We start from the raw sequence: 16,797 nt of genomic DNA on the forward strand, positions 1-16,797 counted from the left end.
ATTGCTTGAGATGTACGGAGGTAAAAGGAAATACACATAAGTCTGCTCCTATGCTATCATATCCTATACCACATAACCCTTGAGAAAAATCCACTTAGATACATTTGAGTTACCTATGTCTGAAAAGGGATATATGTGTTTCTTGCCATTGATTATCTGTCAAGATTTTGTATTTTACAACCCATTCCAAATAAGAGATCCAAAACAATTGCTTCAGTAATATATGAACAAGTAATCTGTAATTTCACAACTCCCAAGATCTCAGTTTCAGACAATGCTGCTGAATTTAACAACAAAATCTTGGAAGAATTATGTAAGTTATTTAAGGTAAACAAAATTATTATTCTAGTCAATTATCCTCATAGTGGATTGGAATCCTGCGTGTCCTGGAATCCTTTATGCAAGATTTAGTTGTCGCAAATTCTGGTCAAGTCGTGTCCTACCTTGTCCCAATGCCCCAACTTGTAAGGATAATTAACTCACCTAAGAAAGATTGTAATTTCCGACCTTTCTTTGATGAAGTAAAGCTGTCATTCTATTATCCCTTGTAAACTGCATACTTAAGCGTTTCTTCATTAATAACAGAGGTTCCTTTTGCTTCTGAATTTAGATTCAACCTGTACAAACTGGTGCCCTTCCCAATGCAAGTAAATAATTCAAATTTTGAACTTGACACACCTGTAATAGATCCACTCAATTACATCCTTACTCTAGATACCTTAACAGAGAGTACAACCTTTAATGATAACCTTAAAAACTGTAAGATTCCTAACAATATTCTCTACCTGTGCCATGCTTTTATTTTATTTTTATTTTAATGAAGCAGCCTTGCTGTGGATGTGCTGTGACTTGCAACGCTGCCTCTGACCGAGGGCAGTGGACAGGGTGCAGGGATGACCCATCATCCAGGAGGTGCTAAGATAAGATGAAGGGTGGAGGGGAGTGGAGTGTAACTGGGGATGGAATGGGTGGGAATGATTTTAATCCTTTTTCTTTTTGGCTACCTCCCTTGAAAGAGGGAAAAAGCCTTGGTATATGTATGTATATGTATTTCTATTTTATTTATCTATTTATCTATTTTTTGTGCTCCATGAAGCATTGAAATAATTTTGTGAAGTTCCACTAGCTAAGAGAATATCTGTAATACAGAATTATCACTATAAAAAGGATATTTGTAAACCAGGTTACTCACAGAATATCAATACAATATAAAATCGGTACAAAGGAAGTAAATAAAGTAGTGAGTTCTGAAAAAGACCTTGAAGTGATTATCACAAAGGATATGGCACCTGATAAACAGATAGAAAAAAACTGCTATGACCAACAAAGGGGGCCTTTACCTACTTGGACGAAGGAATGGTAAAGAAACTAGTAATCACACTGATAAGGCCAAAACTGGAGTACAGTATGCAGCAACATTATGGACACCCAGTACTAAAAAGAATATAAAGAAAATTGAAAAAATCTAAACAGCAATTACAAATATGGCCCCAACACTTTCAAAACTGCCATATGAAGAGATTGTTAAAGTTGGAAATGCCAACTCTGAAACAAAGAAGAAAAAAAGGTGACCTACTGAACATCTATAGAATCATGAGAGAAATGGTCATTAATACAGAAACTGACAAGCTGGAAAGGATATGCAACAAAATAACACATGACAATGTCCACAGCCCTATATTTTCTTGCTTATTATCATAAAATAATTTCTATAGATGTAGAATAAATAATTCATATTATGCATCAAGGATAAAATCACCATTATATTTTGCACTTCTATTTCATTGATCAAAATTGCACAAAAAGTATATTTTTGCACTTCTATTTCATTTATACATTAAAACCATACAAAAATTAAGTGGATATAGTATGATTACAAGAATAAATCAAAAAAATTTAAACCATTAGAATTGTCCAATTAGAAATGAAGTCTTAAATCAGAGTATGACCAAAGTAATATAAAGCCATCATGCACAGTATGAAAAGTGGAACAACTATTATTCTATTTTTCATTTCATCATTATCATCTTATTATTATTACTATTATTATTTTGGTTGGAAACTAATACCTCCTCTGTATGGACACCTTAATTAATTCCCTAAAGATGGAAGACAATAATGTGGCCAATAATTGCACACGATGCAACCTGCCAACCTACATAGAAATGTTGGGGATGGGAGTAAAATAACTTAAAAAAAAAAGCCTCCCAAGATCAAATGAATAATTCTTTGCAGGTACCAGTTTCAACATCTGATCAATTTGGAGCATCAACAATTTAACGCCATCACCTTAATTTACATATTTTAATTCTATATGTACAGTTTTCTATTTCTGTGTTGGGAAATGAAATAAGAAGTGCAAAATATGCAATTGTTTGTGTTTTTATACAGGGATTACCTTTGTCTTGTGGCATTTTGTACCTGACTTTAGAAAATATCACCTTACTGGTTTACAAGAGCTTCATGCAATGAACTTGAGGTAAATTAGGTGAAAAAATAATGTATTACATTATCCAAAGTCACAATATCCACAAAACACCCAACAGGTTATTAGATTTGATTTTTTTTACAACAGTTTTCCTGTTGACTTCATTTAATTGGGTCTTCTGTTTCAATCAGAAAACACTTGTTTGTACCAATCCAAACCCCCATACCAGTCATGTCTGGGGACTGCATTGGGAAATAAGTATTTAGAATTAAAGAGGAGTGCAAAGACAGTGATTAATGAGAGAAACAAGGACAACATTGTTCAAATAAACAATAAAACAAGCAGTTTTCTCCAATTCTGACCATACCTAAGATTAGAGAACACAATCACAGCAGGGTTCACTATTCTTTAAAAGATTATTGGGTTTGTTATTATTTACATTACTATAATCAGGTTTGTTTTTTTGATATAGATATGTTGGGTTTGCTAATCTTGACATTATCTAAATTAGGGAATACTGTGCGTTGGGTTAGGTGATGTTGGGATAGCCATTCTTTACATGAGGATCATTGGGGTCACTGTTCTTGACATGATCCATATATTTTTTTCCCAACAGTTCTCCTGTTGATTTGACCAAAATTGGGTGTTCCATTTCAATTGGAAATCACTTGTTTGTACAAAAACTCCACCCCCATCTGGGGACTGCATTGGGAAATAAGTATTGCAATTTAGAGAAGCATGCAAAGCCAGTGATAAATGAAAGAAATGACAACACTGTTCAAATAAACGATAAATCAAGCACATTATTCTCCTATTCTGACCATATATAACCTACCCCGTCCCTCTCTCCCTTATGACAAATAGATTTTTCAATGATATTTGTTCAATTTGTTTCTTGTATTCGATACAACACAAGTTAATACAAGATAATTTTCATTCTCTTCCATACTTTTGCAATAATGTATAGTTATGATTCTACATAATTCTAAGTATTCACAAATATGTTTGCCAGTCTGCAACCCTTCCCTATATCATCTGCCAGCCCATGTTTAGATACAATAAATTCATAGTAACATCAGCAACGATTTTCAAAACACTAAGACGAGCATCTTTATAGTTACCAACAATTAGGTTAGGTTACATTATGTTAAATCCTAAGTCTGCAATTCTTGCCTGTATCACGACTAGCTTTATCATTGTGAGTATTTTCAAGGCAAGATATGAATAGTACCACAAATCAACAGTTACATCAGCAGTGATTAGAAAAGACTAGCATGCACCTTCACATATACCTAATTCTACACCTTAGTCAAAATTCTTATTCAGTACTTGGAATTGTTCTAAAACATCAGCATCTGCTGTTAACTATTTCCTAGTTCTTGAGGGGCTATTGTTATTAGACAGCCCCCTCTAAAATTTTAGAAACGCTGGCTTTCTTTCAACAGAACAAGACCTAATTTGATCTCATTAGTGACCTACAGCATTCTAAAGCATCCAACACCTAGACAGCTACAGCCATAATGGCCTGCAACTTCCAGGCATCAATCTAGTCATGTAGGCTCTGTCTGGCAAACGCTTACAATAATCTTTTCCTTACCTGTGTGGTTTCCTTCTTTGCTTACAATTTTAGTGACACAGATGTCTAAACTATTTCAAATATTCTTGCAAATGTTCAAAGGCACTTTAAGAAATGTTTTTACATGGTTTACCCCTACTTAACGAAAATATTTGATATCATAAGCTCTATCAAGGGGTAACTAATCTGCTTTGGTTTCATAATACACAAATCCACCTCCTTACGATCTGACCGTTCACAAGCTGTGGTTTACTTAATTAAAAGTCCTGCTCAATGTAGGAAGTAGTGGTAAGATGATAGCGGTATTTTTTTTTTTTCATCCAGGAATGGGCATGTATGAAATAGAAGTCTTGCTCACAGGCATACTAAAACTATTTGAGAACATTGGTTATGATGTGAAGATATGTGGGGTTTGATTGCTAATGTAGGATTTGTAGGATATTGTTCCTAGCCTATATCAATATAGTTACCACTGCTGGTTGAAGAACTGGATAACAATCTGTTACGTAGAGATGTGTATGCACCTTAACTTACACTGGAAAAACGAATAGGGCGACGTGATCTAATATGTATTCAAACGGGCCAAGATTACCATTTAGACAGCAGGGCAGTAATCATAGTAATGGCCTCTTGCAGTCTCCTCCGGTCTATGGGGATCCGTGTCGTCGATTGGTTTTCCTCCTCTCAGGGCGATAGTGTTATTACACTCTAGGAGGTAGTGAAGGAGGGAGGGAGGGGTTGGTCATACTGCAGTGTTCGCAGTCTTTTTTCTGCCGTCCGTCTCACTACTTTCCCTCAGCACTTGTACCCCAACCCGAGTCTTGTGAATCTGACGATTGCATAGGATGCAAGCGAGGGAACGGGGACTGACCGCTCTACCATGTGATTTACAAAGCTCTATGTTAGTTACAACAGTGAAGCCAATAAAGGCTTTCGTCTAACTCTAATATTCTTCGCGGGTGGGGTCGGGAGCTGCGTGAAAAGATATGACAGTCGCCTTCACTACTGAGTAACTGCTATCAGACTGCAACCCCATTTTTGTATATAATCATAAATCACTGAAATACTTATGTTTTTATATAGTGATATAGGACTCAATAATGATGGGCATTTCAATTTCATTCATAATTTTCTTTTGATATATTGATTTCTGATTTTGAATTGTGATATCCATATGTCACATTATCCTTAGCGCACATTGATAATTATTATGAAATTAACAGAATGTTGGAAGCTGTCCTCTTGCATGTGATAAAGTGACAATGGCGGCAAATGTGGGAAACTGTCCGTATACCTACATGAGGATGCCAGCATCTGCATCATGGTTATATTTATTTTGTAGTTGTGGCCGAGCGACTCCAAAATTCTGCGAACCAGGCTGACCATATTTTCTGTGGTTGTTATAACTGTTATAGTGGAAGAGAACGAGTAATACTGCTGTATTACGGTGATACAGCAGCAGCATCGTGCATCAGGCAGCTGATGCTGATGCTTTCCGCGATAATTTGACTCGTACCAAAGAGGTTAATGGAAAAATACCACAACAGTTCACATTTTTTAAATATTTTAATATGTCTCTTTTTATATCATACAAACTATCACATCAAACTGTTTTATATAGTACATACATATACCAAACGGAACAAATACACAATTAGAGATTGTGTATATTTTCAATCGTGTATTTGCCTCGTACATACAAACCATCACATTTTATTATTATATCAAATCATTTTATGTAGTACATACATGAAATACAGGCGTATATGTCAAAAGCGAAAATATTGATATGATAGGAATAACCGAGACATGTTTAAACGGTGGAGAGTTTGAAGCTGAATTTAATATTGCGGGATTTAAACACTTTCATCAAGTTAGAAACCACAAGAAAGGTGGGGGTCTTGTTGTACGTTAAACGCAATGTCCATGCTTGCGTTTTAGAGAAAGTGAAAGATGGTGCACATGATAGCTTGTGGGTAGAACTAATTCAAACAAATGGAAAAAAAATGAGTGTAGGTGATATAGGCCAAAGGCATTGTCATCAGCAGGCGACAAACTGTTGTTTCAAGAACTGTCTAGTTTCTGCAACCGTGACTTTATTCATAATGGGTGATATCAATTGTATTAGCATTGATTGGATGACCCTACACGGCCATATAGGTAGTTGCTTGATGGATTTCCTCGGTGACAAATACTTAGTTCGACATGTAAAAGAGCCCACAAGACATGCAAACTTACTCGATCTATTGATCACTAGCCGCGAAAACATGATAACCGATGTACAAGTCAGTGAAGCTATTGCAAATAGCGCTCACGTCAGTCACACCTCGCCCTACCCTCCGCGGCGCTCGCTCCCAAGTGGGAGAGGGGGGGGGGGCACAACTCGAGCTTGGCCTTGTATATGTCCTCCCGGGGGATTCCTACATTTTTCATTCTTCTGGACAGTAGATTATATCTAACGGAAGTGAGTCGCCATATCCACAAAGTGAGGATTACAAGGGCGGCGACAGTGGTAGCACCTACATCTATATTTTCATGCATACTACTCCAGCTGTATACCGCTTCCTCCACGCTATAACTGATCGCCATCCCATTACTCAACCTTGACGACGGCTTCCTCCGTCCCTTGTATGTTGTCACACATCCTAATGGGGCCTTTCGCAGTGAGCGATTTAATGCCAGACACCGCCAGATTATGTAATTCTTGCCGGAAAATAAATACTTTTTTTGGGGCAAGTTTTATAAGCTTACAGAGGTGTATCGTTGTACATTATTGCGTCTGAAATTGAAGTCAATTAATTTCATGATTGCAAACGGCATGTAACACTAAGCCTCTATTTATAATTACAGATGATAATCGTAAAACAGCCTATAATTGTATCAAGCCAAGCAATTTGTCATTTTCTACCGACTTCAATGGACGTACACTGATACTTTCATTTGAATGCACCAAGCAATAGGCAAATCCATGTAATGTATAGAAAATATTATTTTGCATCGAAGACTTAATTTTTCCGGTATGATTACGGTTTGTCTTTCTCTTACTTTTTCTTGAATCTGACGTGCAGTCTGCCACGGCACACGTAAAATTAGTCATATTTGTCTGAAAATAGATCCCAGCAGATCTAAGAGGCTATTGTTTACACAAACGTCGCTCACCTCGTACGTCCGCCACCACTGTTATCTTTTATCTCACTGATTATCTTCATATACAGGACGTGACAGTGACATCCGTTATTTTTCAACACTCAGATAAAATGCACAAACCGAAATCAACATCCTCTTATTTTTACTGTTCATAATGACTTCAATAAAAATAATTACCTATTTTCTAGTTTTATCTTATAATTTAATTAACAAGGCCTTACCACACACCAATGAGTAAGAATTATAACATTAAGAGCCATGTTTTTAATTTTGAATACACTTATGCAGGAATTTATGTCGTTTTTAATATGTTTCCAAATTAGCTAAGTCACCCCTTTGCCTCGTGAAATCCGAGACAATTGAAAATTCTAGCGCTAATAAGAATCTACGTGCCTGACCGCAAAAGGTCCCATTGTCCCAATCCCCGTCCCGTGTTCCTCGCCTCTTCCGATTCAAGTGGGAATACTTGGTGGCAGCATTCTGTCCCTCACCATAGGGTAGGCAACAAAATGGAAATGAACATTCAGAGAAGTGGAACAGGACAGTAACAAGGGGTTGGGGGACAGCATAACGGAGGGACAGTCGTAGTATAATAAAAGTGTCATCATATCTTTGGGAAAAACGAGTCCTCCTCTATAAGACAAAATGTTGTGTGGCTCTGGTCCATAGGGGCGCCCCACACAGACCCTAGAGTATCAACTGCATGTTGCTTAATCACAATAACGTAGCAGCCAATACCCCAGACGGATATTCCTAATTATATTTCCGGTGTTATGGGATTATTCAAACTCTCCCAGTTTTCCCTTAAAAAATGCTGAACTTTTTGGTCAGTCCCCAGTATAAAACCCGCTAAAACCTGTTTGAAAGGCCTTTTTTACGGAGTGGGTCATCACGTGCTACTTCAAATTATCCCTACTTCGGAAAGCTTAATCCCACAGGTCACACTGTAAAAGGTTCATTCATGTATGGATCAGCATGTGACATTTGAGAAAAAAAATCGTGAAAAATATTTATTGCACTGGTCACACTGCAATGGGTTCTCTCCTGTATGGGTAATCATGTGACGTGACGTTTGAAAAGGCCCTCACGTGAAAAAAGCTTTACTGCACATCCCGTCACACTGGAATGGCTTCTCTTCAGCGTGGGTAGTCATGCGATGTTTGAAAACACCCTTTTGTGAGAAAGCGGAATCACACATGTCACACTGGAATGGCTTCTCTCCTATGTGGGTCATCATGTGACTTTTGAGATCACCCTTTCGTGAGAAAGCAGAATCACACATACCACACTGGAATGGCTTCTCTCCTGTGTGGGTCATCATGTGACTTTTGAGAACACCCTTTTGTGAGAAAGCGGAGTCACACATGTCACACTGGAATGGCTTCTCTCCTGTGTGGATCATCATGTGACTTTTGAGGTGACCCTTCTGTGAGAAAGCGGAATCACACAAGTCACACTGGAATGGCTTCTCTCCTGTGTGGGTCATCATGTGACGTTTGAGATCACGCTTTCGTGAGAAAGCTGAATCACACAAGTCACACTGGAATGGCTTCTCTCCTGTGTGGATCATGTGACTTTTGAGGTGACCCTTATGTGAGAAAGCGGAATCACACAAGTCACACAGGAATGGCTTCTCTCCTGTGTGGGTCATCATGTGACGTTTGAGAACACCCTTATGTGAGAAAGCGGAATCACACAAGTCACACTGGAATGGCTTCTCTCCTGTGTGGGTCATCATGTGACGTTTGAGGTAACCCTTTTGGGAGAAAGCAGAATCACACGTGTCACACTGGAATGGCTTCTCTCCTGGGTGGGTCATCATATGACTTTTGAGATCACCCTTTCGTGAGAAAGCAGAATCACACATGCCACACTGGAAAGGGTTCTCTCCTGTGTGGGTCATCATATGATGTTTGAGATTACGCTTTTGTGAGAAAGCAGAATCACACTGGAAAGACTTCTCTACCATGTGGGTCATCATGTGATAGATGTGACAATCTTTTTGCACAATATAGGTCACACTAGAAAGGATTCTCTTCTGTGTGGGTCATCACTTGATGTTTAAGATGACTTGTGAAGCTATAGGTGCCACATCGGGTTTTCTTTGTTGATAGTTACCTTCCTGAAAAAGTAGATTAACTATTTGAGATATGTAATAGTAGGATTGTTGGTGTTTTGTACATAAACCATTTCATACATGCCATCCTCTATTATAAGAATAATTTGCCTAAAAACACATAGTAAAACCGATTATCAAAATGGTTAACTGGTCATTATAGCGGTATTTGCTTTGTTAGCCTAGTTGTGGGTTGAAATTCCATACTTCTCTCCTACTCAAAGGAGTAACTATTAATTACCTACGATGTACTTCGTAGTGGGACTGTCACCTACATGGAGGGGGGGGGGGTGAGGTTAGACTCAACCCTGCCCCCCCCCAATCAACCAGTACCAAAAAACAAACTTTTAAGATTATCTTATCGAGTAACGGTTTATGTCTATAGTAATTGCATGTCTGGCATGAGAGAATGTAAACACTGAACACGTTTGATACATATACATACATTCATACATATACCAAAGACTTTTTCCCCCTTACACGGGGGGTAGCCAAATAGAGAAAGGCATAGAAATCACTCCCACCCATTTCATTTCCCATATATTCCACTCCCCTCCACCCTCCTTACTATTTTGGCACCTCCTGGATGACGGGTCATCCCTGCATCCTGTCCACTGCCCTGGGTCACAAGCAGTGTCGCAAGACAGCACATCCACAGCAAGGCCGCTTCGTAAATTCGGCGACCCTCCCTCTCTGTCCCCTCATGCAGGAAAGGAGAAGACGGGGAGAAATCCCTTCGGGCTGCGTCAATTCTTTCTCAAACATACTTCCTCACCCCCATCCCCCACCCACTCCCCCTCATGCATCACAGCCTCATCTATACACAACCTTTCTCCATTCACCTCTATCTTCTGCCCTCTCCCGTCCTTCCTCTCTTTTGTAAAGCCCCTTTCACCCCATCCATCCATCTCATCCAAGGACGCCCCCTCATATTCACTCCTTCCACACTTTTTACTAATATTTCTTCACTCATTACTTCCATGTGTCCAAACCATCCTAATACTCTTTCATCAACCCTATCTCATTTTCCACCCGTTCTCCTCCTCATTTCTCACGTTATCTAGTCTAGTAACCCCTATCATACTTCTCAGACATTTCATCTCAAACACATTCAAGCTCCTTCTCTCATGTTCCATGTTTCTGCCCCGTACATTGCTGTTGGCACAATCACTCCTTCATATAACCTCCTCTTAGCATCCATTCTCAGATATCTATTTTTCATCACACTTTTTAATCCACCACGGCATTTACTCGCTTCTCTCAGTCTACATTCTACCTCCACCCCCACTCCTCCCTTTCCTGTCACATTCGCACCCAAGTATCTGAAACTATCCACTTCCTCCAGTTTCTCACCCTTAATGCTCACTTCCAGCCTACTGTCACTCTCTCCCCTTGTACATCATCTTAATTTTGCCCATATTTATTCTTTCATACACCTTCTCAATAACTGTCACTAACTTCCTCAATCCCTCCTTTGATCCTGCTACAAGCGCAGTGTCGTCGGCAAACAACAGCTGGCTCACCTCCCACTTTTCTCCATTTTCTTTAATCATCTCCAGCCCCTGACCCACTACCCTTGCATTCACCTCTCGCACCACCCCATCCATGTAAAAATTGAACAGCCAGGGAGACATAACACACCCCTGACGAAGTCCCACCTTTACCTCAATCCATTCACTCTCTCCATTTCTAATCCTAACGCAAGCTCTACTACATACATACATACATATACCAAGGCTTTTTCCCCCATCCAAGGGAGGTAGCCAAAAAGGGAAAGGCATAAAAACACTCCCACCCATTTCATCCCTAAATACACTCCACACCCCTCCCACCCTTCCTCTCATCTGAGCACCTCCTGGATGACGGGTCATCCCTGCACCCTGCCCACCGCCCTGGGTCAGAAGCAGTGTCGCAAGACACAGTACATCCACAGCAAGGCCGCTTCATTTAATCGGCGACCCCCCCTCTCCGTCCCCCTTTGCATATAAGGAGAGGACGGGGAGAAATCCCTTCGGGCTGCGTCAAAATTTACTCACACATACTACCCCACCCCTCACTCCCCCGCCCATTCCTCCTCATGCAGTCACAACATCATCCATATACAACCATTCTCCACTCACCTCTGTCATCCGTCCTCTCCCTTCCTTCCTCAACAGACATTCCCCTCTTCCCCAAAGCCCCCTTCACCCAATCCATCCACCTCATCCTAGGACGTCCCCTCATGTTCACTCCCTCCACATCTGCCTTCCATACCTCTTTTACTAGTCTTTCTTCACTCATTCTTTCCATGTGTCCAAACCATCCTAATATTCTTTCATCAACCCTCTCTCCCAAATCCTTTTTTACCCCTGTTCTCCTCCTCACCTCCTCATTTCTCACTCTATCCAGCCTAGTAACCCCCACCATACTTCTCAGACACCTCATCTCAAACACATTCAAACTCCTTCTCTCTTCTTCTCTTATGTTCCACGTTTCTGCCCCATACAGTGCTGTTGGCACAATCACTCCTTCATACAGTCTCCTCTTCGCATCCATTCCCAAATGTCTATTTCTCATTACACTCTTTAAACCACCAAGGCATTTACTCGCTTCTCTCAATCTACATTCTACCTCCACCTTCACTCCACCTTTTCCTGCTACACTTGCACCCAAGTATCTAAAACTTTCCACTTCCTCCAGTCGCTCTCCCTTAATGTTCACTTCCAGTCTACTGCCACTTTCACCCCTTGTACATCTCATCACCTTACTTTTACCCACATTTATCTTTAGCTTTCTTCTATCACATACTCTCCCAAACTCTGCCACCAGCTTCCTCAATCCCTCCTCTGACCCTGCCACAAGCGCAGTGTCGTCCGCAAACAACAGCTGGCTCACCTCCCACTTTTCTCCATTTTCTTTAACCATCTCCAATCCCTGACTCACTACCCTAGCATTCACCTCTCGCACCACCCCATCCATGTATAAGTTGAACAGCCAGGGCGACATAACGCATCCTTGACGAAGTCCCACCTTTACTTCAAACCACTCACTCTCTCCATTTCCAATCCTAACACATGCTCTACTACTCACATAAAAACTCTTGACAGCTCCCAAAAGCTTTCCTCCTATCCCATAAATCTGCATAACCTCCCACAGTGCCTTTCTGTCTACCCTATCATAAGCCTTCTCCAGATCCATAAAAGCCCAAAAAACATCCTTCCCCTTTCCTATAGCTTTCTCACATATCTGTCTTACCACAAAGATCTGATCTACACAACCTCTACCCGTCCTAAATCCACACTGTTCCTCACCAATTACTCCTTCTGTTCCTCTCCTAATCCTCTCAATTAAGATTCTCCCATAAGCCTTCCCTACTACACTCAACAGGCTAATCCCTCTGAAATTACTACATTCACACTTGTCCCCTTTTCCCTTGTAAAGAGGAACTATACAGGCACTACTCCAGTCCTCCGGTACTCTACCCTCTCTCCAGCAAACATTAAATAATCTCACCAACCAGTCCACCATCACTGAACCTCCCTTTTTCAGACATTCTGCATGACATCCATCCAGACCAGGTGCCTTACCTGCTTTCATCATCTTTACAACTGCCTTCACCTCATCCTTCCTTATTTCTCCTCCATTCTCCTCACTCATCACTCTCATTTTCTTCGTATTTCCCACTGCAGCTATCTTTCCCTCCCTATCCTCCTTCACATTCAGCAACTCCCTAAAATATTCTGCCCATCTTCCCCTCACTGCCATTTCTTCCATTATCAACTCTCCATCTGTACCTTTCACCTTTTCTTCCCTACTTGATTCGCCTCCTCTTCCTCTCTTAATTTCTCTCCAAAACATCTTTTTATTACTTTCAAAATTTTCTGTCATACTCCTACCCCATTTCACATCTGCTCTCCTCTTTGCCTCCTCTTTGCCTACTACTCTCATAAAAACTCTTGACTGCTCATAACAGCTTTCCTCCTATCCCAATTATCTGCAGTACCTCCCACAGTGCCTTCCTGTCTACCCTGTCCAGATCCATAAAACCCCAAAAAACATCCTTACCTTTTCCTATAGCTTTCTCACATATCTGTCTTACAAAAAAAAAAAAAAAAAAAAATCTTTACGAGCCCTACCTGTCCTAAAACCACTGTTCCTCACCAATTACTCCCTCTGTTCCTCTTCTAATCCTCTCAATCAAGACCCTCCCATAAGCCTTCCCAACTGCACTCAACAACCTGATCCCTCTGTAACTACTAAACTCACACTTGTCCCCCTTTCCTTTGTAAAGCAGAACTATACAGGCACTCCTTCAGTCTTCTGGCACTCTACCCTCTCTTAAACAAACATTAAATAACCCCACCAGCCAGTCCACCATAACTGTACCTCCTTTCTTCAGACATTCTGCATGGCATCCATCCAACCCAGGTGCCTTACCTGCTCTCATCATCGTAACAGCTGCTTTCACTTCATCCTTCCTTATTTCTCCTCCATTTTCCTCACGCATCACTCTCATTTTATTAGCACTTCCCACTGCAACTACCTTTCCCTCCCTATCCTCCTTCACATTTAGCAACTCCCTAAAATATTCTGCCCACCTTCCTCTCACTACCTTCTCTTCCATTATCATGTCTCCATCTGCACCTTTAACCTTTTCTTCTCTACTTGATTCGCCTCCTCTTCCTCTTTTAACTTCCTTCCAAAACATCTTTTTATTAATTTCAAAATTTTCTGTCATACTCTTTCCCCATTTCACATCTGCTCTCCTCTTTGCTTCCTTTATCTTATACTTAACTTCCTTTCTCTTTACTTTGTACCTCTCATACGATTCACTCGTCCTAATTTGTAGCCAATCTATGAATGCCTGCTTCTTCTCTTCAACACCCTTCTTTGCTTCCTCATCCCACCACTCACTACCCTTCCTTCTATTTCCTCCCGCCCTCCTTGTTCCACACACCATCCTTGCACACCTAACGACTCCCTCCTTGAACCATCCCCATTCCTCCTCCACTCCTAGTTCTACTCTATCCTTTACTCCCTCCCACTCCTCTCTCAACTTCTTATACTCATTCTCCTTTTTTTTTCTTCATTTGAGCAGTTCACTCTAAGTACCTCCTTACCTTCTGCCCTTTTCCTTTTTCTCCACCTATTCTCCACTCTCAATTTACCTTCCACCAGGATATGATCTGATATTCCCCACTCTCTCCCCTTAGAACATGTACATCCTTAACTCTTCCTACCATATTCCTGGTCACCACTGTATAGTCCATTAATGTTCTATCTGCCACCCTTTCATCCACAACCCTCTCCCATGTGTACTTATGCTTGACTTTCTTCTTAAACACTGTATTTGCTATCATCAACTCTCTTTCAAGACACAGTTTCACCATCAACCCTCCACTACAATTTTTGCCTCGAACTCCATTTTTTCCAATCACTCCATCAATTGGTTCATTTCCTACCCTAGCATTTAGGTCTCCCAATAAAACTACATTGACATTTCTCCCTAATCCCTCTATGCACTCATTCATATCTACCCAGAATGTCTTCCTTTCCTTTATGTTCTTCTCACTACCAGGCCCATACACACTTACAAAAACCCACATCTCCTTTCCCAGCTTCACCTTCATCCACATCAACCTTGATGACACCTCCTTCCACTCCACTACCCGCTTACTTATCTCTTCACTTACTAGTATAGCTACCCCTTCTCTCCCTCGTCTCCTCTTCACTCCTGAGTACCTCCCAGCTACACTCCCATAATCACAGTTGCCCTTTCCTTTCATTTCAGTTTCACTCAAAGCCAGTACATCCTTCTTTCTTCTCACAAACATACTGCCTATCTCTTCCCTTTTACTCTCATCTGTACCACATCCACGCACATTAAAAGACCCAAACCGTAGGGTACTGGTTGGAAAGCTCCCAGACCCTTTTGTGCCTTTTCTTTCATTTTTAGGAATGTCCCCCTTTGAAGTTACAGGTAGTAGGACTCCTAATCCCACCCCCATCCCTTTTTTGTCACCTTTTACGACTCAAGTGGAAAGACTTGGTGGCAGTATTCTTTTCCCCCACCACGGGGTAGACGAAAAAAGGAAATAAATATTCAGAGAAATGGTACTGGACAGTAACAAGGGGTTGGGGGACAGCATAATGGAGGGACAGTCGTAGTATGAAAGTGTCATAATTTTTCTATGTACAGAGTTTTCCTCTATCACAGAGAAAATGATGTGTGGCTCTGGTCTGTAGGGGCACCCCATATAGACCCTAAAGTATCAACTGCATGCTATTTTGCCACAGTAACATACAGACATGCTAATAATTTTTTTTAGTTAATACCAATCATTGCTTTAATACCAATAATATAAAAATACTTTATAATAGGTTACAATACATTATTGTAGTGGAATTTATATATAAATATATATATATATATATTCGACACACCCAAGTTATATTACATTTGACCTGTCACACTCCAAACTTCATCATAGTTCTTAACTCTCCTTAAACTTGTGTCAGGATTAGAAATGGAGAGAGTGAGTGGTTTGAGGTAAAGGTGGGACTTCGTCAGGGATGCGTTATGTCACCCTGGCTGTTCAACTTATACATGGATGGGGTGGTGCGAGAGGTGAATGCAAGGGTAGTGGGTCAGGGATTGGATTGGAGATGGTTAAGGAAAATGGAGAAAAGTGGGAGGTGAGCCAGGTGTTGTTTGCGGACGACACTGCGCTTGTGGCAGGATCAGAGGAGGGATTGAGGAAGTTGGTGACAGAGTTTGGGAGAGTGTGTGATAGAAGAAAGCTGAAGATAAATGTGGGTAAAAGTAAGGTGATGAGATGTACAAGGGGTGAAAGTGGCAGTAATCTGGAAGTGAATATTAAGGGAGAGCAACTGGAGGAAGTGGATAGTTTTAGATACTTGGGTGCAAATGTGGCAGGAAAGGGTGGAGTGAAGGTGGAGGTAGAATGTAGATTGAGAGAAGCGAGTAAATGCCTTGGTGGATTAAAGAGTGTAATGAGGAATAGAAAATTGGGAATGGATGCTAAGAGGAGACTGTATGAAGGAGTGATTGTGCCAACAGCACTGTATGGGGCAGAAACATGGAACATAAGAGAGGAAGAGAGAAGGAGTTTGAATGTGTTTGAGATGAAGTGTCTGAGAAGTATGATTGGGGTTACTAGGTTAGATAGAGTGAGAAATGAGGAGGTGAGGAGGAGAACAGGGGTGGCAAAGGAGCTAGGAGATAGGGTTGATGAAAGAGTATTAGGATGGTTTGAACACATGGAAAGAATGAGTGAAGAAAGACTAGTAAAGGAGGTGTGGAAGGCAGATGTGGAGGGAGTGGAACATGAGGGGACGTCCTAGGATGAGATGGATGGATGGGGTGAAGGGGGCTTTGGAGAAGAGGGAAATGTCCGTTGAGAAAGGACGGGAGAGGACAGAAGACAGGGGTGAATGGAGAATGGTTGTATATGGAAAATGTTGTGATTGCATGAGATGGATTGGATGGGGGAATGGGGGGTGAGATAGTGTGTGTGAGCAAAATTTTGA

At 40.8% G+C, this 16,797-nt stretch overlaps 2 protein-coding genes across 7 annotated transcripts in view; both read right to left on the minus strand.

The window, feature by feature from the left end:
* The window catches only part of LOC143030905 (uncharacterized), a 159,510-nt gene that overhangs the window by 12,910 nt on the left and 129,803 nt on the right, over positions 1–16,797 (minus strand). For 2 of the 5 annotated variants that reach the window (XR_012966944.1, XM_076194146.1), the window contains exon 1: positions 4,597–4,970. The exons of 1 other annotated variant lie outside the window; for it this stretch is intronic. The gene's annotated coding sequence lies outside the window, so the exon portion shown is untranslated. Of the gene's footprint in view, positions 1–4,025; positions 4,263–4,538; positions 4,971–16,797 lie in introns of those variants that run through there. 2 more of the 5 variants (XR_012966945.1, XR_012966946.1) reach the window with 2 other exon arrangements.
* The window catches only part of LOC143030897 (uncharacterized), a 28,807-nt gene continuing 17,586 nt past the window's right edge, over positions 5,577–16,797 (minus strand). For both annotated transcript variants that reach the window (XM_076194138.1, XM_076194139.1), the window contains exon 2: positions 5,577–9,273. In XM_076194138.1, the coding sequence (XP_076050253.1) occupies positions 8,236–9,132 (897 nt within the window). In that variant the 5' untranslated portion in view covers positions 9,133–9,273 and the 3' untranslated portion in view covers positions 5,577–8,235. The remainder of the gene's footprint in view (positions 9,274–16,797) is intronic.

The sequence above is a fragment of the Oratosquilla oratoria genome, chromosome 12 (assembly GCF_046742065.1).
Source record: "Oratosquilla oratoria isolate Oo_2021 chromosome 12, ASM4674206v1, whole genome shotgun sequence".
In the NCBI taxonomy this organism is placed as follows: Eukaryota; Metazoa; Arthropoda; class Malacostraca; order Stomatopoda; family Squillidae; genus Oratosquilla; species Oratosquilla oratoria.